The sequence below is a fragment of the Dicentrarchus labrax genome, unplaced genomic scaffold (genome assembly GCF_905237075.1).
Source record: "Dicentrarchus labrax unplaced genomic scaffold, dlabrax2021, whole genome shotgun sequence".
Classification (NCBI taxonomy): domain Eukaryota; kingdom Metazoa; phylum Chordata; class Actinopteri; family Moronidae; genus Dicentrarchus; species Dicentrarchus labrax.
The window spans coordinates 13340180-13363983 of NW_026136710.1; the positions used below are offsets into that span (position 1 = coordinate 13340180).

The window sequence follows — 23804 nt, forward strand, 5'->3', positions numbered from 1 at the left end:
GACATAAACAGCCCATGAATGAATTCAGGGTGCCAACAAGTGAGGTAAATGCTAAATAATTCAGGGGCATTAATCATGCCTGACTAGGACTGTGCATACTGTAATAATAATAAACTTAGTTGTTAAGGACTTAAAGGTTGTGTAAGGCTGCTGCCACCTTGTTAACCTGCTCTAGACTACTACACAGACAATTTAGACTAAGTCATAGGCTTAAGTTCATTAAAATAAAACATGTATTTGGAAAAAATAGTTTAATATATTTTTTAGTGCTTTGAACTCCACAAGCAGAGTGCTATATATAATTCCATTATATTCGAGAGAAGCCAGATATCTCTAAGGCTGATATCTAACTTACCAAAACAAGATGTATGAATAGCACAACAGGAAAATGATGAACTGCACCTTTAAAAACTTTAAAAACTTTAAAAACTTATATTCCACACAATAAAAAAACACACTTGGTGAACACACCACAAATTCTGTCATTCCTAATTTAGCATTTAACTGAAGCTTTTTCACTTTCTACGAAGTAAAATATTCATGTCCAAAGTTTTATTTTGTAAAATATCTACACCATTATATTGAAGGGGAAAAGAACTACTTCCGCCCAGTCCGGAAGTCACTTGCTCGTTTCACGATGGTTCCTCCTGTCGCAGTGTCACCGCTCATCAAGGTAATAACTCAAATTATTTGCCTTGAAAGATTGTAATTGTTGTGATTTCTGTCAGCTCAAACGAAATAAACTCATTTCAAACGCCAGCCTCAGGACGCGTAGCTTAGGCCTTCAATGTGAGTGGCTCTGATAGCATGTTAGCTACTGTTATGCTAATGCTAGCAGTGACATTGAGAGGCAGGTGAACTTTTCTCCGCAGAGCAGCAGTGAAATCTGGAGCCTCGTCCACATTATGTCTGATGCTGACTTAGTAAATATCATTAGCTATGGGTTGTGGAGCTGCAGTGATACCAGTGTGTCATTTAAGCGTTATCCTCCTCAGCAGGAGGGTCAGACGAAAAGTGAACTTCGCCCCCAGTCGCGGCTACCTGAGCGTGTCCAGTTTAGTCTTTTATTTTGTTAATGTCACAGCAGTGGACTCTTGTTGACATGTCGCAGCTCACCCTGTTGGCTGGCTTTGTTGTTTTCACTTGTTAACATGTTTTTAATCTCTTCTGTTTCAGACGGCCAGGTGGTCAGCCCTGCTGCTCGGCGTCTTCTATGGCAAGCAGAGGTTTGGTAAGTTGGTGTCTGCGCATGCGCCACTGAGTGTACCTGTCTGTGTCCAAACTTCAAGGGCAGCAGGTTTTTTCCTCCAATGTTACTTTAAATGAAAGCAGGTCTGATATTAATAATGTTAATGATTGCTGAATTAGATTTAGCTGCTTTAGTTTCACTTATGTGGTTATAATTAGGGTTATATTTATGTAAGTAATTATAGTATTTAGCAACATTTGGACCTGAACAAACAATTGAATTAGTCATATTGTACAAGTCTGACCAATATTATTTCCCAGTGATCCACTCAGAACAATTTTTAGATTTAAAATCTCTAAAAGTTTTGTTTTAATTATGAGTTACATCTAAAATATGCATACATTAGAACCACCACACAGCATTTATGTAAAAGGGAAGTGGCTCTGTTATCTCATCTGTTATTAACTTCTTATAAAACATCAGGAGCAAATGCCAGGAGTTAAGTTTTTATAAAAATAAAAAAATAATTAACTGAATGCCAGATTGCCTCCTAAATTACCATATGACTGGATGGTATGACATGTAACATTCAAAGCCTGGCACAGTGCTCACTCCACATAATACACCAGGGTTACTTTACATCGCTTCCAGCAAACGTCACAGAGAACAATGAAGGCAAAACAGCATCGCTGATCTTCTCTGGCCCAGAAAAAAACACAGAACTTGTCAGCATGTGTCAGTCCCTACTGAGCGCATTTGTAACCGGTAGACTACCAACAACATTATCTTCCTTTCACCTTGTTCTCCTCTGCTCCGCTCTGTGTCCTCGCCCTCATTGAAACTCAAAGAGAGCAGAGAAATGAGACAAATTTGTTGTTCACAATGTAGGATTATCAAGTAAAAGTCCTTCAGGACTATAATGCGTCAGAGATGCAGGATGTATTGCCAGAAGCATCACTAAGTATTTTCAGTCTTGTAAGGTGTGTGCAGGGCGCTGGATGCCTTGATTGTCATTAGGATATTTTTGCACACTCCAAAAAGCTCAAATAAAAATGTTCACTGTTAAAATAATGACTGGTTGTGGTCTTATTCAGAGTACCTGAAGCCCATTGCAGAGGAGGAGAGGAGGGTTGAGGAAGCGGAGAAAAAAGCCAGAGAGGAGCAAGAACGCATTTACAAACAACTGGCTGAAGGTAAAACACATACACTCTTTATTTTTCACTCTCTGTGTCTGTCACCTTTTTTTTATTTGCTTGTTTATTCTAATGAGGCGCCACACAGTTCCACATTTTGTTCACAAATTGTCTTATTTACATATTTTTCCCTCTTCTGTCTCCTCTCTGCAGCAAATGATGACACCATCCTCAAATGAATGAGTCATTATGTTCCAAACTCAATAAAATCAAACAATATTTTTCATGTGATAATTGAGGTGGTCTTGTGTTATTTATTGAGGATTTATCTGCATACTAAAATAGAAAATGACATCAAACAACTTCATATAATCTAATTAGGAAGGGTCTTCTTTCAAACACTTCACTTTTTCAAGTTCTTCAGGTGTAGAGTAGCACACAGACAGAACACGCAGTCGTGAGACAGTGTCGGTGTGTGTTGCGTAGCTGTCCTTCAGTAGGAGATGAGCCTGGGGTAAGAACATGGTTGTAATCCTGGCCTAGTTTAGCAGCAATCCCAGGATTGGGGTCAGGGACCAGTAGTAGAAAGTGCAGTGTGGACAGAAGTGTTCCCTCAATACTCTTGTGTGTTGTGTAATATTTATAACCTTGATTATGAACTCTGGATTGCCTTAAAGCATTATATAGTACACACTGCGTTATATTTATGATGGCTAAGTGGCTGTAGACAAAATGTTGTTTGTTAATAAGATATGTCTATTAAAGTCAGTTTCCTTAAGTGGTAAATGTTATTAAAGATTGTTAGTATCAAGTTACGATGTAATGTACACTGTAGTCTGTAAGCAAGTGTCAGGATCACAGGCAAGTAATTCACTCAGTTACCTCCCATAAAAATACATTTTCTTTATTTAGGTCATCATTGTACACATGGAGCGCATGAAGAGGCAAGCTTTAAATTACTGACCATAAAGAAAATAAAGTCTATTTAAAAATGTTAATGGGTATTTCCACAGCATATTAGAGGTATTTATCACCTAATGTTACATCATCTCTGATACACCCACTCTTTCTTTCCATATGTGGAATACATGATAAAAACCATATCTCGATCATTTAAGGGAATAAGAAACAACTTGATGACTCATTTGCCAGTGCTCACTAATTTTACTATTTTAAAAAATAAGCATCTATATTTCAACTAGAAAAATATTTTTTTATATATTTACAGGGAGGAAGGAAATATGTACAAGTCATTACAAGAAGTCGTTCTTTTGTCTCAAACAGCTTCACTGTGTGTCTGCAGAAATTAATGCAGATGCACGATGGACTAGTGTTTAACACTAAACTAGGACAACAGTCCTGGTTTGTAGAGTTTGCCTGTTCTCATTTATGTTCCCATTTCCTCTCATATCATTGTTAGCTATTGTAAAATACTCTTAATATTGCCCTTGAACAAGACACTGGCCTCAGGACTGTAGTTAGTCCTTGGATGGAGCACTAGGGCTGACCCCTGCTTCTATTTAGGATGGGATCATTGCAATGGATTAATGTCTCTTTAGGGATTAATATGCGCTAACTTTTTGCAGCATTTGGAGAGAGATGGTTGCTCCTGCTACCATATAATGTTTAAACTAACTGGAATTACCACTGAGGTCCAGTCATTCAGTTCAGCTAAAGTTAATCTTGAATGTACTAATTTCCAGAGTAGTAACTCAGTTTCAATGTGCTCTTACTTAATAAGACATTTGTAATTGTGTATTCATAAAATATAATTACATTTTCAGCAACTCTCAGATGTATGTACAGTATGAAGGCATCATGAGGAAGCAACTAGAGGCTTGTATGTGGACAGTTAAATGTCTATGCTGTCGCCCTAATAATTACATAAAGTAATCATACTCTATAAAATGCATCCTTTACTGCAGCGGTCTTGAGCTTGTCATCTACCTTTGGCTCTTTGCAATCAAGGTAAACAAACTCTCAGTTGTAAATGGTAAGTGACTGGAAGGAGTGAAAATGAAATGATCATTTTGAAATATTGGAATATATGTACAATAGATCAGTGATAGTTCTATCTACCTGCATTTACATGCTGAAACTTTAAATGAATATTACATTAATGTACAATATACTGTATGTTATATATACAGTCTACAGTGACTTGGGCTTTGCAGAAGAGAATTACTTGAATAGTGTGTTCACTCTTACATAGAACATACTGTACGTGGGTATCACTTACTACACAGCTGTTTCATAACTACTGTAAAGAAACAGTGAAAAGACATATAAAAGTTTCTCCCACAACAAACAAGCTCACACACACACATACACGTAGAATCTGTCCATCTGCACTAACAATCCTCAAAATATAAGGAAACTGGTAGTGTATGAGGTTGAGTGAAAACCTGAGATTCAAACTCTTGATTCATATTTTATAACGTTGTTTCTGTTGTTCCTCAGTGAGGTTTTCCGTTGTGTGTTTGTGTCCCTTAAAGATAAATCTTTGCTCTTCTTGGTGAGGACCCTCTTCTTGTTCAGGTGTTTTCTGATCGGAACCAGTTTTTCTGAAGAAATACTACGGGGCTGTGCATTCACTCATGTATCCGTCTTCCTGACCTTATTGCATTTTTTCCTTGGCGATGAGGCTGACTGTCAACTGTGGTGCTCAGGTGATTCTGAATTCAACCTGTCAAGAGCCGTCTGGGTGCACTCCCATCGTGTGAACAGCTTTTTGACCTTTTTAGCATACTGAGCAGGTCTTGGAGCCTCCTCCACCACCACTGGGGTTGTTTGCAGCTGATGGACAAAGACACATCAAAGAAACAAGTAAATATATTTGTGGATTATGGGGATGATGGTACTTGACCTAAAGAGAGTAACAAAATGGCATGCAATTGCACAAATGACTATGATTGGGCAAATATAATTGCAGTGGTTCTGATATATTTCATAGTTGTGTGATCATTCCAAAGAATTGCAGCACCTTTACTGGCTGTGGTTGCCTCTTTAGCTGCCTTCTCTTCTTCTATGGCTTTCAGTTTAGCTTCATACTCTTCTTTTTTAGCATTCCACTCCTTCCTGTTATTCAGGATGCCGTCCAGCATGGGCTGGATTTGTGGGTGGAAGCGAGAAAACTCCTGAGAAGAAAAGAGTGAGTGAGTGAATGGTTTTTATTTAGCTATGGACTTATAGTAGTTCCAGCTAAATAAAAAGGGAATTATGTATAAATATACACAAAAACAGAGCAAGAAACCGCCAAATATATACTAAATAAATTATTTGCTGAGAATAAGCGTGTACTGTTTAGTTCATTAGACTAAATGCAATATTAAACATTACCTTGTAGACAAATGTGCAGACAAAGTCAATGAAACCACACTGTAGCTTGGGAAGCTCTGCTGCCTTGTTCCTGTCCATCATGGGCTGGTGGGAAGGACAGGAAGAGTTTGAGACACTTAAAAACATCATATTAACATCCAACAAATCAGTAATTACAGCTGCTGTTTAAAGGTCCAGTGTCTAACATTTAGGAGGATCAATTCCAAGAATGGAATATAATATTATTCATTAGTATTCATTAGTGTACAATCAACTGAAAATAAGAATCTAAAAAAAGAAACCACCAGGTTTCTACAGTTGCCCAGAACGGACAAACCAAGCAGTGGCTCTACATAAAGCCTTTCACAGGTTTCGTGGCCACAGTAGTTTCTCCTACATGCTTGGAAGGCGAGTGTTATTCAGCTTGTTGCAACTGGTCTACACAGTGGTCCTTTAAGTGACTGGGAGTGGTAAGACTTCTGGCTTTCTATGTTTCTACATCAGTACTGTTACAATACAACTTTTTGCCATCAGCGGCAGCACTGAACACAATGCTGCTGACCACCTCCAGTGCGTTTGGAAGAACACCTTCTTGAATTTTATTTGTTGCACCGAGTATGAAATCACCTGCGCAGTCATGTTTTTTATACCATCATCAACCATGTTTTCCAGATATGATTCTGATAAGTTTACATATCCTATGATGAGTTTATGTTTTTAACATTCCTGTTTAATAAGCACAGAGCCTGAAATAGTCTCAACACACTTAATATTTGTGTTGTTGTAGATTGGTTAAAGATACAGTCACATTTATGGTGTTCTGTCTATATGGATGTATCAGTCTACAGCCCTTGTTGGTGCATGTGTCAACAAGGCAATCGTTTGAAACTGCAGTTAACAGCAGTTCAACAAACAAAATACAACAAAAAATAAATTATCATCCTTAGTGCCCTATACCACACCACATATACCCTACACAGTTATTTACTGATACTACAACATGTCCTGTCACATGTTCATATTTCACACAAATAGAAATATAACTCACAATAGGTTGTTGTTCCAGGACTGTCCTCTCCAGGTCACCCTGCTCCCAAAACTCTGCTGCTACAGACAAGGCAACCTGAAAGATACACACACCCACAGTCATCTGTAGAAAAGCAGATCACGAACACTCAGTGAGTCACTGATTCATTACATTTCGGTGCTTCTCACCTTGCTCTGCACCTCCCAAGGCTTGGTGATAGCTGACAAGTCACATGCGGTCATCATCATAGCCCTAAAATGGAAAATATTTAGACGATCAAGTGAAATGTAAAAGAATAAAGAACTATGTCCATGCTTGTTGTACTCACATGAGGATTTCTTTTCTTGTTGTTTCCAGAGACATGAAGTCAACCCACTTCTTTTCATCCTCATATGTGTGTGAAAGGTCCACGATCTTCTGGAACATGGTTCTTTTCCTAGCAAGGTACGAGGAGAGGAACTATTTTACTATTTATCATTATGTAATTTTACAGAATAGACTTAAAAAGAAAGAGGGAAAGGAAGGAATAAACATGTAGAGTGAGTCAATGGGAGATTATGCTTACTTGAAATAAAGAGCCAGGTCAGTGGCGATGATGGCGATGTCCGTGAGATGAATCACATGGTCTACTTGTCGCCTGTGAAGGTTCTGGTAGATATTCAGTGACTGCAGGTGAGATGAGAGGAGAGAGATCAACCATATTGACCAGAGGATGTAATTACAAAGAGATTTTAGTAACGTACAAGTTAAGTTATTCTGCAGTTCACCTCTTCTTTCTCACCTCGTCACCCAAGAGGAACTTTCCAAACTCTAGATGGTGTCTTTCCAAGATGGAGGAGCCATGAAGCTTGGCCAGAGGGTTCCCAGATCTGTTGGTGTGAATAAAAGTCAGATATGAACAGAGTTAAATATAAGATTAACTACAGTCAACATCAGTTTTATGACATACTATCGGAGTGTTAGCTTGTTTTGAGCCATTTACAGTACCAGAAATTGCCCCTCACTTTCAAAAGCATAATCTCATGTGGCTTCAAGATGGTTACTGATTTGTTTCCATGTAGCCCTAGAATAAAGGGAACTTTGAAAGACTTGAAACCTGTTTGAAATAGATAATTCACCACAGTGAACATCATGTCTAATTTTTTTACTATCAAAGCTGTGTTACTAGTGGGTAGCCATTGCAGTTAAATGACTTAAGATGGGTTCAAAAGTGTCAAAATAAATTAGGTTAACATTAATGTAGAGGAGTAACTTATCTGAACTACATGTGAGGACTTGACCTAGTCTTTGCACTACAACTTCCATATTACAGTGATGTTGCATATATTGTACATCTTCTGGGTGTGTATATATGTGCCTATATATATATATATACATATCTGTACATCATCCATGTAACTATAATACAGTGTCTCTTTTTATTTCAGTGCTACTTCATATATTCTGCTTTGTTCTATTTTGTAGCGTGCATACAATCTTATATCAACAATAAAGCTGAATCTTGAACTTAACGCATTCACATAGAAGGTTGTATGTGTACACATATAGCATACACTATGTACACATTATTTAGCATTATTATGACACTAAGACACAGCAGTGTTGTTATTATACCTCTCTTAAGAGGGCTGATTTTCTGCATACCCACCTATGGAAATAGTTTTGTGTGGCTTTAAAGCAAGAAACTTACTTGACTTGGTACAAGTTGTTGGTTCCTCTGTGATCAATATCATGGAGGAAGCCTGCAGTTATCATGGCCATTACCTCCAAGTCGGTGTAGTACCGCTTCAGCATTCCCGTCTGAGCACACAAGGTGGTTCAAACAAAGAAAAAACACAACAGTTTGTTGATAGTTTTCCATTTTTTTAGGCTTTCAGGATTTGGAATAGAACATGGAATTGGCATAGCTTGAGCAGTACCGTTAAGAGTGTAAACATGGTCTGTCCCACGTTGAAGCCATGACGCCAGTTGTGGTAGGTGATTTTTCTGTAGCCTTTACTGACAGAGTACATGAACCGAACCAGAACCTGAGGGGAGAGAACTGATTAACCACACGGGTAATGCTTTATAATAATGTGTGATAATTTTATATGTGTGTATATTTGTGTGTCTAGATCACCTCTTGAGGGACCTGGAACTTCTTGACCACCCCGACCTCATAGTACATCTGGATCCCGCACTTCACTAGTTCCATCTCTGTGCAGTTAGAATCTGCAAAGTGGAACTCGTAGATCTCAAACTTCTTGATCAGTGGAGGTAGGTCTTTTTTCTAAGAGCGGAATGAACAGAACGAAAGCAGAGTAAGATTTCACGTTTCACATTAAATTTGGCTCCTCTGCTAAACATTAGATGCTACTTAAGGCACAAATTAAATTATTCAAGTTTCAGTGTTACCAGGATATCTAGGAGCTCATCTTCTTCACACTCTCTGGGTTCACAACTGTGCAATTCTCTGGTGTTCTGGAGAGATGAGAAAAAACACTGAGATGACCAGATAGGAAGTGCAAGTACAGAGGTAGTTAAACCACCCGCAAAGTGAAGCAGAACTGAAAAGAAAGTGTGTTACATGGATGCTGGACTGGTTATGTGGCCCTGTGGTGGGCTAATGGTTGGTCTTGTTTGATCCTGAAATGATTTATGTTAAACAAGTAAACAGAACTGACCAGGATATTCTGAATCTCATCATCCCGACATTTGACGTGGTAGAGCACCATGTCTTGAGCGATGTCTTTCCGATTCTCCAGCTTGTTCATCTTGTCGTAAGTGTCTGTGTTCAGAACAGACCATCCCAGGAACTGGGTCAAAGCCTGAGAAACAGTACATCAGGATCAGCACAATATGGGGGATAATTCACAGACATTTACATTGCTTGGTAGACTTTTCTTAACCACGTCATACCAAGGTGAACTATTGAGTGCATACTAAAATCTCCAAAAAAGATTCAGTGTTAGGAAGGGTGGTATACCTCCATGAGCTGCTCATCCTGATCATCAAAAGGCTTTCCATCTTTTCTGTTGTAAAAAGTAGCCACACCAACGATCTCTTCTTTTTTGTTGACAATTGGCAGCGAGAGAACGTTTTTTATGGTCCAACCACTGTTGTCGAGTGGCTCAGTCTGCAACATTGGAGCAACAAGCAAGAACATGTTGTACTGTGTAAACATCTCTCTCTTCATTATCTCTGGACTGGTTTTTGATCATTTAGCCATTTGAAGTCTCTTACCTGAAACTGGAACATATCTTCATCTGCTACATTCATAATGTTACAAATCTGAGGAGCAGAAACAACAGATTAATCAAGGTGGAAGATGTGCAAATACATTAATTTGATCCTAACTGATTCAACAACTCATAGTAATGTAATGAAAGGAAACTCACAAAACCGCTCTCCGCAACGTAAGTAGGCAGACCGCTACACAAGGCCCAATGATCTGGAGTCGGATTGCTGTGTGACAGAAGTAGACGAGTTAGCAGATATGAGCACCGACTGTGTCCACACTGGGATCGGGCTACTGATTCTCTCTGAAGTATTATTGATATAACTTTGCTTTATGAATAAATGGCAAACTGTAAAAGGAAAAAATATGTACTTACGGTATAACTTTAATGTCTTCTTTACCGTGCAAAATATAATCAATCACTTTGTAGAAAATTACCTCCTGGAGGAAAAATTAAACACAGATATAAGATTAAAAGACCAAGGGCAACATCCAGTATGTAGATATCCACTACCAAGCAAATGTGTTGATAATAATGAAATAAAATGATGTACCCTGCCATCAGGAGTGACAGGGCCAGAGTAAGGTGCCTGCTCTCCCATCAACACTGGCCAGATATCAAAGAACTCCTAGAAGAAGATAAAAAAGGTCAGCAGGTCATGGTGATAAATGTATGAACAAAAAACATTATATAGCACAGACAAAGACACAGTACCTTCTCCTTTGTCATGTCTAGTAAACCGACAGAGTAGCGGTCACAGTTGAGGTAGGCTCGGACTGTGTACAAGGCTTTGTGAAACTGTCGCTCAATGTCTGTCAGCTCTTCAAATACCTTGTTGGCAGACCACAACAGCAGCTGTGAGACATAACACAAATATAGCGGGTCATGTCAAGCTTTCAGTTCATACATATTGTGTTTATATGGAATAAATAGAATGAAAAGCCAGTAATGTCTATTAAAACATGCTTCCTTCACCTGTCCTTTACGCGTCTCACAGCTGTGGAGGTAACTCAGATGGTAGATCTTCAAGTTCAAGGTGGCAATTTTCAGATACTTTAAAAAAAGCTAAATGGACAAACAAGAGAAAGGAAAACAATATATAATCATGCAATTTCTAACATCTGATATACACAAAAATGATATATCACAATACAATATAAGATGTGAGGATGTAGGATACAGCATAATATTACACTGCAGAAGGATAGATACCACAGTACAATACGCTCCAAAATGTCCCATCGGCTGGATCACTAAAGCTTTTTGCTAGTAGCAGAAAATACTGTTTTGTTGATTTGATTACATAACAGACTAATGGACTGACTATATACAGTAAATGCAGGTAAAGCATTCATATTACAGCGAACACAAAACAGCTATATGACTCAAAGCTCATTTCAGGCTAATATTTAAGCATTATGAAAAAACTGAGGCAAATAAATGGTCAGTCTAATTAAAGGACATTATTCCAGCCATGTGTGAATGTATGTAATGGGTTAAGTTTTCATTAATGATTACATAAAGCACATTTTAAGTCTATGCTATAACAATATAAACAGAACAGAATATAAATATAATGTTACAGTTACATGCTATTAATAAAGTCATTAACCTGCTGTGGCTCTAAGTCCTCAACTGACCTGACTATCTCAAGCTTATTTCCATTTTGAAGCTTAGTTTATTCCTAAGTGGGATGACATCCTTACTATACGTGATGGATTAATGACCTGACGTACAGTGAACACACACTGGTCTCACTCGTGAAGACCTGAATAATCTACCAGCCGGCTTGAAGGGAATTCCCTCGCATCTGTAGTGATACACTTATGTCAGATGTCTTTCAGAGATGTTGCCACAATTAGATGTTCTGTGAAGGTCTAAAAAGATCCACAATCAAAATCTGTCAGCAGAAACGGTTTCTGTACAATCATTTATATTTTTATTTTGAGGTCTGTGGCAGGGCCTCTGTTACGCCACACTGCTCTGAGTTTATATTTATATGTGCATGTTTATGTGTGTATTTGTGCACCGGTGCTTTTGCATTCAGGACTCACATCTTCATCTTCAGCAGTGAAATGCGGTCCTGTGGTCTTGTTTAGAGCCATGATAACAGCCACCAGGTCTTTGCCATTGAGGATGGGCGTAGCCAGAACGTTCTTGGTCTGGTAATCTGTGAGTTCATCGACGAATGAGCTGAAGTACTGGCTCTAAAAGATAGAATATACATGTTTTTATATATAAATTGCAAACACACATGCACACAGGTAGAACGCTGAAAATGCTTTCATTATTATTAGTGTGTACGTCTTTAATAAAACTCTTCCTGACTTATTTTTCTTTTCAAAAACAAATGTGGTCCAGAATTAAAGTATTGTTAGTGTGTAATACAGTTAATGTACTCAATGTAATTTACTTAAATGCTTTACATTGGTATTTAGTATATTGTAGACAGTGAGTGAGTCATGAGTGGCTTTATTAGAGGTAAATGGTGTTCCTAATCTTAATATTTTAATGAATGTGTATTTTTTAAATGCCTAAAGTATAGACTTAAACCAAGACCATTATAGCAGCAGTAGCCCAGTTTACAAATAACTCACATGCCTGAAAAATTACCAATCTAAATAAATTATTTTCCCATGATTTACAGAAGCAAAATGTTCCACAATCATATATCAACCAGCTTTCATCATAAAACTAGAGCACTTATTTAAAATGGACATTTAGTTGACTATCTTTAAAACAAACTGTATGGAGGCAGCGTAAAGTAAACTAGTTTTGATCTGTTTCAGATTCCTGCTGACTGCTGACTAAATGCCACAGGCATCTAATCCACAGCTAGAGCAGAGGCTGATGGGATCTGGAAATAACTGGATTATGTCTGACAAGGGGATTTACACCCTCACTTGGTCACGTATAGATACGTGTTACTAACTCTTCTTTTAATTGTCTACAGCCATCATCGGTTTTAAGCCTAATGTGATTCATGAAAACATGCCATTGTCTATCGTCAAAACTTTACATCTGTAAAGTTTGATATAATAATACCTTAGCTACCCGATACAGTGCATTCACACTGCTGTGTTACTGATAAATGCCTCACAAATTAAAGCTGCATTAGAGCATACAATATTATTTTTAGACTGCATACATCATATTCTAATTGTCAACAGCTAATTTTCTATAATCGGGGTGGTGTGATACATTTCCACAGTTTGTATCATTGTGAGCATGTAGTTAATAGTTAGAAATGTCTCTAGCTACTCCTTACAAAATATCATTTGAAGGATTCTCCTTATTTGTCTTTTTAAATTCTATGCAATTAAAACCAAATCCCACATGCAGTTAACAAGTCAGTTGTCATGGATGCAACATGCTATTTTTAGCCTCGACATACATTTGTTTCACTGGGATTTCTTTTGGGGAGAAGCACATTCCTTCAGCCAAGTCATCCTCAGTTTTGATCTAATCTAATTTTACCCAATTGTCAAAATGGCCTAAAATTAGAAATATAAATATTCAAGGGAAATATACCACAGTATGAAAAGTATGAAAATCTTGAACATTATGCTGTGATCCTGCTCTGTGTGCAGTCCCACTTTGTATTCTATGCTGATAATTTTACATAAAAACTGTTCCTGGTGCAGTTTTAACTTCAGGTCGCATTTTCAGGAGGACTTCTTCTTAAAGGGCAGGTTGGCTGAGTCACATTTAATTAACGAGTTGAAGTCTTACATCACTCTTACTCCTACAATGACATTCATGTAAGATTAAGATTTAATTTTCACGAAGAAAAACATTTAATCATTAGTTAAAGCAATTATATGTGTGGGCTTTGAAAACTGAGGGCTGTGGCGTCATCTGGTGGTGGTATCATGAACAACACTGACAGACAGCAGAAATGCACAACATCTGCACTGCATCCAGACAGAGCTACATCATTCTAAGTTTAGGATTACTGTTCAGTTTTTTCCTCGCTTACCTCTTTGACATCTTTCACATTAACAGTCTTCTTGGTCAGGGCCACATTGCCGACTATTCCCAAGTCCAACGGATAGACGATCTCAGAGTCTGGTGGCACCACACAGTCATCCAACTCTGCGTTTGTGCTGACATTGAAGAGCCTTGTGGCGAGCTCTCCGATGCCGTTCCGCTGCCGGTACATGAACAAGCTGCACCGGTCCGCGTGGATGAGTGCGCTGATTCTCTTCAGGATCGTGAAGATCACCTTTTCCACATTGATGTTTTCCTGCATGTCTTTGATCAGGTCATACATGATTTGGCTCTCTTCAAACTTGAAAAAGAAAGAAAGAAATTGCCCCATTTTTAAAATCTGGTTTCAGTAGAGAAAATTAGGACCTTTATTATAAATACAGACATTTTCCCAAGGTTACACTGTATATGGATGGGTTTATGTGGGCTAACTCAGCCTATCTCCGCTTAATAAACAGGTAGTGAAATAATACAATTTACCTGACAGAGCTCCTGGAACTGGCTGAAGTCGATCTGTTTCTCTGGGAGTCCTGACGCCTTCGATAAGGTGGCAGGGGCCATCTTCTTGGCAAAGTACTGTTTAGCAAATGCAGGATTTCCTTTGAGGAACTTTTCCACATCTTCCTTTTGCACACTCATGGTTCCTTCTTCCTCCTCTTCTCCCAAATGTTCCTGTCTTCTCCCTCTTCAGCTCAGTGATGGAGCTCCCGCTCGGTCCAACACTGCTCCAAACGGACTACCTCCAACTTTTTGAAGTAGAAATAAAAGAATAAGCAAAGAAAAAACAATGCAGAAGGTTTCTGGTTTCCCAAAATTATCCCCTAAAGAAAAGAAAAAAATCTTACCCAGGTAATACACACAAAGGGGGAAAACAGAAGTCGACACATTCAAATGCAGGTAAAAAATAATCCCCCCTGTTAGTGGGATGAGTGGACCGAGTGAGGGAGAGCCCTGAGGAGAAGGCAGAGGGCTGAATCCAAACAATCCTTCTGTCATCAGCAGATAGTGCTGAAGGTTAGCAGGGATCTGCCAATGCTAAACTTGTCAGCTGATCATCTAGTAACGGATATGTGGGTCAAATGATCCAGTCTGCAGGCTGCCTCAGTACATTCAGTACCTGTGTAACAGTGCAGATAAATCGAAAGGTTAAATTCTGCAGGAAGATAAACTGCAAGTAAAACATCAAGATTTCACACAAAAGCTGCTTTTCACTGCATTTTTGAAGTGTCAATTAATTTCAGATAACATTTGTTTTATGTCTATTTTAAATGCCAATTTCAAATTAAATCAATTAGATTTCTATGGCTTTCTTAGTCAAACCACAGACAAACAAACAATGAGACATAAATAAAACTAATCAGCAAACATCAACCACAGAACAAAATGAAGCTGAAAAGATCTAACAAATGTAGATCATCTTGGGATGGTTATAACCAACTTAAACCTGGAGCAGACAAGAATACTCCCTAATGAAATCATTAAACCTGTGAAATAAATAATAAAATAGGAGAAATCTTAGGCATACTTTGTGTGAAGGATCAGTTTGCATCCATTTATTAGTTACAATTATATGCCCATATTTTTTAGTTTGTCCTATAACTTCCATATTATTTTTCAGTTTGTTATGACACAGTATTGTGTCTATCTCTCTCATACATGCAGTTCTACTTGTACAAGCTCTTTAAGTCCTTATTAAACAAGGCCTCCTCTGGCATAAGCCCTCTTTAGTTAGGACACTAGCTGATTATCTCAGCACCCCAACTCTCTGTCTTTCTCCACATGCAATCTTTAATGCAGTCTACCTGCAGTGCCTTTCTAAGTTTTCACAGCATTGACTGTCATTATCATATTTAAGAGACTGACAGTTGATGATATCCTGAGAGGGCTGAGCGAGTAAAGCCAGCCAGAACAGTCATTTAACATTCATGAGTCAGTACTCTCAGCAACAGAAACAGATAGGCACAAAGTGGAAAAATAGAAATGTTCTGAAAGTTAATCCTTTCATTCAGAGCAGGGGAGGACCTGTCTATAATAAGGTTCCATAAACACCTTAAACAAAAGGTCAAATAGATAATCTGCTTCCACTATAATAGATTACAGCAGGTCCAGAGTCTGTGTGTACAACACAGAATGAGAGTTGGAGGGAGAATGATTCAGGTTGGACTCTAAGGGTGTATTTGATGAGCAACAGGTTTTCTTTACTCCATTGGGATTCAGAAATAATTTAACAAGCTTTTTTTTTTTGCAATTGTTATTTTAGTAAAGTATAGTACAGCTTAATGAGGAGGCCAAAATCTTTAATGGTTTCATCTATTAATATAAAATCTGTATATCACAGTGGACCATAGACACGCTAGCAGCTCTGTAGCACAGTAGAGCCTTGAGCTGAAACTGCAATCCATAATAGTTAGAGGAATATATATAATAGAATTATGGACTGGGGACATTTTCCAAATTGAGCCCCTCATCCACGCCGACTTCAGCACACCCACTACTCACTAACCCTGAGCTCTAATGCCAACACAGGCAATTTCAAGTTTGCTCTTGGCAATTAATCTCTAGCAGGTTGCAACAAAAGAGCCGTATTAGGGTAGTGCAGCAGTGTTTGTTTTTTTATCTGGCGAAGTGAACGTGCTAACATTACTGAAAGGTTAAGATAGCTAAAGTTTTATTTGCTGGTCTGCTCAGGTCCTCACCTTTGCCTTTGCATGGGGCCTTTTGACCTGACAGTGGGTCTAAGCTGTTGAGATATTTCAGTCTAAGCCAAAGTAGTAGACTGAGTGATGATGATCATTGTCAATCAACAGAGCAGTTAGCATGGCTAAAAAACACCTTTTGATGCTATTCTTCAACAATCGAATGTCTACAGATCTGATGTTGTGCGATTGCAAACAAGTGCCATAATATGAAAAATATTCAGGGCCTTTCTGGACATTCTTTCCAGTTTGATCCCTGCTCCGCCTCCACAAGCCAACACTCACACTGGCAATAAAGGTTTACAGCTTCTAGATTAAAAAGTTCTGAACTACAGTAGGCATTTTAACTTATAAATGTACCACTATTAAACATAGTTTCCTTCTTGTTATAATCTCTTCATACCATACACGTTTGACTTATTTCTGCTCAATTTGTTTACACAGAATACTTTTCAGACTTCTAAAACTGAATCAATGCTCAGTGCTTGTTCATTCTCACTCATCCATCACTTGTTGTCTATTACTCTACAGCACAGAGGTCATAATATATGGACAGTGAAGGGATCAGTACAGATAGATCAGGATATCAGTAATAACAAACACTCAGGCCAAATCTTCTGTCAGCTAACTTGGATTGTGTTCCACGTGATTATCCTGCAGCTATACTGAATTCTTATAGTTGCAATGCTGACATTAACCACAAGATGGCAGCAGACCCATAGTTTAGCACCTGTGCTCACACACCCCTTGGCCACCAACGCAGGTCTTTTGACTTATTTTGCTTGATTAGAACTTTTCTCAGGACTGTGTGGGCATACACATAATACATGATAATAAAAGCAATCAAAGGTGTGGTTGACTGACATTCCCCCATACTCTCCTGGTAGTGAATCATTTTTGGGGGGCATTTTATAGTGACAGTAATTGAGGAATGGTGCTTTAACCCCTTTAAGGGTCCAGTATTTAACATTTAGGGGGCTATAGTTGCAGAAATGGAATATAATATTCATAAGTTTTCATTAGTTTATAATCACCTGAATATAAAATTGTTACGTTTTTGTTACCTTGAACCAATTTTATCTACAGGGATGCCTTTCATGAAGCCCGCCATGTAGGACCGCCATGTTAATACAGTAGCCCAGAATGGACAAATGAAACACTGTAGGTAGGGTAAGTTTCATGACCACTGTAGTTTCTCCTACACACTTCACAGCCTGTTCCCATTCCCAGGTCATGAAATACGGACGCAGGCTGTGTTCAGTTATAATTGCAATCTGCATCTTGACTGTTAGATGCCACCAAATCTTACAAACTGGTCCTTTAAGGCCACCATGGACAGATGTAAGCATAAACAATCAGTGTGAATATTTAAAATATAGCAGACATAATACACAATATTTAATCAGATCTTCTAAAACCTTTGTTGCCCTAAAGAAAAACCTGTTCTACCCTGAACATCACAATATAAAACATAGTGCCACAACTATCTAACAACTAACAACTACTGTCTCTGTGTTTTGAATGGGATGTACAGTATCAGCTTTAGGTTTTAGGCCGTGGGTGTTTGCAAAATCCTAAAACGTGACAGAACTTAAATAGATGTAAATACAGTACCCGTGATGGTTGGCAGAGGGTGTAATCGTCGTTAGCTCTGCCCCTGGGTCTGTCCAGGTCATTAGCCAATTAAAACCAGCTGATGTTCATGGCCTGAGGCTTGGAGCGTGCTCTGTTGATGAAACCACCTTTGGGCTCACAGGTGTCCTCAGATCAAAAGGTTGATTTATATAAATGGTTTTACAGGATCAATGGAAGTACTCATCATCATCATCATCATCACCAGTTTCGTTACAGTAAATTACCTCAAAAGTGGAGGAACTGTCACATGATCTCAGAATCAGAATGGCATTGTATATGCTCCTTTATTAACCCCTACATTTTAATAAATATAATTACATTCTATATGTAAAAGGTGTACAGTACAGTCTATTTCTGTTGCTGATCCATTTCAGGCCGTATATAAATAGGATTATAGTACTGTGCAGAACTGTCAGTGGAAAAATAGATTTGTCTGTCTTGATTGGCTTGTGTGTCTGTGTCCTGTACTGTGTACTGTTTACTATCAGTGTGGGCTGAATCTGCAGTAAGTAACTTTATTTTGTGCATAAAAGCAACATATGAAAGAATTCTGATTAGAAAAACAAAGCTACACGTGAAGAAGGCTTTGGATGTTATTACATGATATATTGTGCCAGCAGTAATCTCAGGTGACCGGGGTTAATCCAGGAAATGAGAGTTCACTAGTTCCCAGCAAAGAAACAGAGAGAGAGAGAGAGAGAGAGAGAGAGAGAGAGAGAGAGAGAGAGAGAGAGAGAGAGAGAGAGACCATGCATGTAGGTGCATGACTGCATTCATTCATGTAAAGTTATGATTCTCACTTCTCCTTTTGTCATTAACTTTTGGAGAGGTGGACAATTTGATATTGTCTCCCTTACATAGTACAGTGTATATAAGCCCTTATCTAACTGTATTATCAGTGATGATGTTATTATGAGCGGATCATCCCATTATTTGTGAATGTTGGACGTGCTTACAGGGTACTTCTTAAAGGATTACACACTGATTGCTCAACCAAAAGAAGACAAAATAACTAGCTAGTCGATTTATGTTTATTCTCTGAACTGGTTCAGTGTTACATTAGCAGTCACATGGTATGAAAATGCAGCAATACATCATTACTAATATCAATATTTAGACAAAATTGAAATAAGGAAAGTCAACTCTCACACATCATGTCTTTTTGTTTATTTCTACAGTATTTATTTATTGTGGCACTGTGTAAAAAATAGGTCGTCCTGTTGGATGTGAGAAACCTTGTGCATGTAGTGAACTAACAAATGTTACAGTTTAACATGTAATACAACATTCAAGAACTTTTTCAGGTCAATGACCTTCACAATAGATGCACATTAGACCACAGACCCCCAATTTAAGAGGATTTTGTAATTTCGTCTGTAATTTTTGTAATTTTTTTATTGTTTGGTTTCAAGATTATATAGTCTTCAAAGTTAATCAATGATCAAACTGGGATCACTATAAGTTACAACCAACCCTTTTTGTTCCCTTGCTGTTCAAACTTCCAAAAAATTTACTAAAAGTTAACTTTAACTTTTGATGGGGACCACCTACAACCGAGTCCTGTTGGTCCCTGGACCCCAGTTTGAAGACCACTGTGGTGGTGGACACACCAAAGTATCCAATTGGTGGAGGAGATTCATATTTCACTCAGTGTATGTATAGCTCAGTGTATACCTTCATCAAAAATGTGGGTGTTTAAATTCAAAGCTCCTTAAGACAACATTTAATGGGAATATTTGGAATATAGCATGACTGTAATTCATCATCACTGATTGAAAAGCTTCAGGAAAACTATAAAAATGTAGAAAAAATGTAGAAAATGTAGGTTCATTTTTTAAATTTTATTTTATGTTTGCTTTAGCTTGTTTTTTTGCTGATCCTACGCAGTTTAGTTTCACAGGCGGATTTGTGCCATTTGGCACATAAACTTTTAACTGATTGAAACAGTTTTTGTTGGCAAAAAATGACAATAAAAAATAACCTGGAAAATCAAACAATGAAAATCTCTTTCTTGGTTTGACCAAAACTGTCATATGTAGTTGAGTTAGTATTGTTATTTTGGCATCTTAATCCTAATGTAATACTTTCTTTTAGCTGTAAATATAACATACATCCAATGGCACAACAGAGCTTTGTTGGGCTCTAATTATAACTTTTTCTCCTAATAGATGTTGTTGGCTAAAAGAACATAAACCCTCAATTTACAGAAAACAGTTTCTTAAGATATTTAGTTTTCTATCCCATATTTATTGTCTAAGATCCTTTAAGTGAGTAAAGATTTCAGAAGCAACAGTGGTAGACTAAGACTCAAATTCAGACAAAACATAAATGGCCATGTCTTTTGTGTAACAGCTATTTATTTTAATTATTAATACTATTATTAGTACCCAGTTGAGTAAACTCAAACTTGTGCACCTGTGTCTGCTCAGACATGCATGTGCCTGTTTTAATGTGCTTCCAGTCAGTTACATAAAGGTCTAATTGTTTTTATAGTAACTCTTGGGCAGGTTTAAACGTAGAAGCCAGCTTACGGTAAGGATTTCAACCCAACAGGATTACCTCTAGATTTAAGCACCTTATTTAGTTCCAAGCAATGAAAATCAGCCATAAGCTTGTCTGTGGAGTGTGTATATAAAGGCTGCCTCAGATACAAAACCCAATCTGGTGGATAACCACGGCAGAAGTAGAATTTAAACCACTGTTGCTTCTTTGACCCAAAACAAGTAAGACTCTGCTCATTTTAAGATGATTCTCCTCTAGTTACTTGTTCTGTGATTTCTTTACGTTTTATCAGAAGTAATCAGTAGAAAGAAATTGAGAATATGTTTTATGATGAATGCGAATTTTCTGTCAGCTGTAACTGTTTAAATTAGAGACTTCATAATTGCTGTTCTGTATTATGTGGTGTTTTTTGTATAGCCATATTTACTCAGAATGTGTATTTTTGACTGTGTTATGTGGCTCAAGTATAGGTACAATGTATTGTTTTTGTATTTATAGTATAATAGTATTCAAGAAATCAGGTGATGTGGGGCTATACTGTCCTCAGACCCAAACATGCACAGTTTTGTATCACTTATATATATTATATTGTTATATATATATTCAAACTTGTTTTCAGTAACCAGGTAGAAATAATCACACAGCCGGTTTCTGGTCCTAATGCTCTGATATGTGTGTTCATTACAGAATGGGATCCTCTAAGCTGGCCCTGATGCTGGTCTTGCTGTCCTGCGTGGAGCGCTGTCTGTCTGCCTCCTGCGTGGTCGACAGCTTCACAGTCAAAGAGGACTTTGACCCCAAGAGGGTGAGCGGATTTAAAAACACAAGCAGAAGTATTGACAAAAAGTAGGTAAAAAAAAGTAAGTTCAATAATTTGGGACTTTCTTCCTTCTAATCACAGTATGCAGGAAAGTGGTACGCACTGCAGAAGAAAGATCCAGAGGGCCTGTTCCTGCAGGACAACATCTCAGCTGAGTACACCATTGATGATGACGGTTCCATGACCGCCTCCTCCAAAGGACGTGTCACTCTATTCGGGTCAGTCAGAGGGGTGAACGAGTGACTTTTTGATGATGATAGACTATTTACCTGCCTCATCTCACTCATTATCTACAGATAAAGTTATTATAATTCACTTTAACACTTTAACAAAAGCGAAACCAGCTGGCCTCACATCTCTTTAAACCTCTCCGGATTAAGGCAAAGGGTCAGTTTGGTCAGAAAGGACCTCCTTCACTCTCTAAGATCTGGGACGATAAGGGCAGCTCAAATATGCTCAGGTTCAGGTACAGATTTCTCGAGGCACATTCTGAACAGCATTAGCTTGAAGAGGGGTTTTCCCTGGATTATGTAGGATTAGGAAGAAATGCAGGTTGTAGAGGTTGGATTTTTACACAGGAATGTGGGCTTTAATGCACTTTTACAAACCAACTTCAGCTGATTTAAGTGCTCATGACATGGGCTAAAAGCAACCAGGCTAATTAAGTTAAAGGTTCCTGTAAATACAAGAAAAAGACAATGGTATTAACACTCACTTCACTTTGATGTTAACATGTGTGTTTGTATCGTCATTTTGCAGCTTCTGGGTTGTGTGTGCTGACATGGCTGCCCAGTACTCGGTCCCCGACCCCACCACCCCCGGCAAGATGTTCATGAACTACCAGGGACTTGCCAGCTACCTGTCCAGTGGAGGTCAGCCATGCACCCATATCACCCTCACATCCTTATATCGCCTCCTTCCTCTTCGCGCTCACTAACCTCTCCCTTTCTGTCTAACCAGGTGACAACTACTGGGTGATTGACACCGACTACGACAACTATGCCATCACCTACGCCTGCCGCACCCTGAAGGAGGATGGCAGCTGCGAGGACGGCTACGCCCTTGTCTTCTCGAGGAACCCCCGGGGCCTGCCTCCTGCCATCCAGCGCGTCGTCCGTCAGAAACAGGAAGACATCTGCATGGCTGGACAGTTTCAGCCTGTCCTGCAGTCCGGAGCCTGCTAAAGAGAAAAGAGAGCAGGAGAGCTGAGAAAGTCAGCTAGTTGTGGTCTTTGAAGCTTGAAAAGCAAGAAGAGTGAGAATGAGAGATGCATGTGATGGAAGGAATGTATGTTGTGTATGTGAGAGTGATAATGTGCAGTGAATGAACAGATGCATAAAGTTTTACAATGAGAAGAGGAAAAACATTAGAAAAAATGAAGTGAAGACAGTGAAAATCCCCTTCCTTTCATCCTCCATAACTGTGTTCATCCATTGTTTTTCCAAGGAAATGTTACTGTTGCCGTGGTGTTCTGAGGGAATGTGAAAGCTAAAATTAAAAAAATATTTTTCTAACTGGAATTTTGTCCTTTTTATGCTGTAAAAAAAATTATAGCTTGCACTTCCACTTTGCAAACATGCATATGTGTATGTATACAAATCCCTAAGCAATGAGACATAAAGCTGAGGCATAAAAACACAAAAAGCAGTTCAGGCTTGAAAACAAGTTGCACTTTGGCCTTGTAAGTGGCTTTGATTCCTCCTGAGCTCGAGAGAATGCAGCCAGACCCAACACAATACACACTGAGCAGTAATGGGCTTACTGGTGCTCTGGTGTTCAGAGACCTTAGTCCTACTAAACTAACCCAACTCTTAGGCCACTTAGCGTGCACCAGGGGTCAAAGATTGTATCAAGAGCTTTCCGAAGCCACGTCTTGCTTGGATTGCAAAGATGACAGTAGTGCTGTAGGATCACATGTTAGAAAAGGTTCTTCATCTTTTAACATAAGATAAGATAAGATAGACTTTATTGATCCCACACTGGGCTGCAGCTCAGCTCAACACAGCATAAAAAAAAGTACACATTAAATAATAAAATAAAATAAAAAAAGACAAGCTATAATAAAAATAGAAAAACTCAAAAACTAGAGTTGTGTGTACACTATACACAGCTTTTATACAGATGTGATTGATAGAGAACATTGCACAGGTTACAGCAAGAGGTAGCGGCATGGTGTAAAAATAAATAATACTAATACCAATAATAATGTGCATGTAGGAAATTATATATGTATGTGAAACTATATATAATAGTACTAAAAGTGTGAATAGTGTATC

The 23804-nt window shown here is 38.3% G+C and overlaps 2 protein-coding genes and 1 long non-coding RNA gene across 3 annotated transcripts; 2 read left to right on the forward strand and 1 right to left on the reverse strand.

The window, feature by feature from the left end:
* Positions 1–2599: 2599 nt before the first annotated feature.
* On the forward strand, positions 2600–8917 carry LOC127370433 (uncharacterized). Its single transcript, XR_007886234.1, has 3 exons — positions 2600–6818; positions 7025–7111; positions 8782–8917. It is a non-coding gene; the product is annotated as an uncharacterized LOC127370433 (long non-coding RNA).
* Positions 5021–14855, reverse strand: pde6b (phosphodiesterase 6B, cGMP-specific, rod, beta). The gene is made up of 24 exons (XM_051412469.1): positions 14721–14855; positions 14356–14621; positions 13865–14176; positions 11940–12092; positions 10861–10950; positions 10600–10740; positions 10439–10513; positions 10261–10325; positions 10045–10111; positions 9890–9937; positions 9633–9782; positions 9331–9474; positions 9062–9127; positions 8787–8936; positions 8587–8694; positions 8358–8467; positions 7449–7536; positions 7233–7333; positions 6996–7103; positions 6856–6919; positions 6689–6763; positions 5662–5745; positions 5306–5459; positions 5021–5118 (listed from the first exon to the last, which is right to left on the reverse strand). Exons 2-24 carry the CDS (start codon positions 14512–14514, stop codon positions 5063–5065), a joined length of 2568 nt encoding a protein of 855 aa, XP_051268429.1. The 5' UTR covers positions 14515–14621; positions 14721–14855; the 3' UTR covers positions 5021–5062.
* Positions 14856–20830: 5975 nt separating this feature from the next.
* On the forward strand, positions 20831–23042 carry rbp4l (retinol binding protein 4, like). The gene is made up of 5 exons (XM_051413309.1): positions 20831–20929; positions 21396–21513; positions 21610–21746; positions 22288–22400; positions 22489–23042. Exons 2-5 carry the CDS (start codon positions 21397–21399, stop codon positions 22710–22712), a joined length of 591 nt encoding a protein of 196 aa, XP_051269269.1. The 5' UTR covers positions 20831–20929; position 21396; the 3' UTR covers positions 22713–23042.
* The last annotated feature ends 762 nt before the right edge of the window (positions 23043–23804 follow it).

Coding starts and splice junctions, on each gene's coding strand:
- pde6b (XM_051412469.1), bottom strand. CDS start 14,514: ATGAGTGTGCAAAAGGAAGATGTGGAAAAGTTCCTCAAAGGAAATCCT. Junction 12,093..13,864: donor ATGTGAAAGATGTCAAAGAG/GTAAGCGAGGAA, acceptor TCTATCTTTTAG/AGCCAGTACTTCAGCTCATT. Junction 10,112..10,260: donor GAAGACATTAAAGTTATACC/GTAAGTACATAT, acceptor TCTGTCACACAG/CAATCCGACTCCAGATCATT.
- rbp4l (XM_051413309.1), top strand. CDS start 21,397: ATGGGATCCTCTAAGCTGGCCCTGATGCTGGTCTTGCTGTCCTGCGTG. Junction 21,514..21,609: donor AGGACTTTGACCCCAAGAGG/GTGAGCGGATTT, acceptor TTCTAATCACAG/TATGCAGGAAAGTGGTACGC. Junction 22,401..22,488: donor CAGCTACCTGTCCAGTGGAG/GTCAGCCATGCA, acceptor CTGTCTAACCAG/GTGACAACTACTGGGTGATT.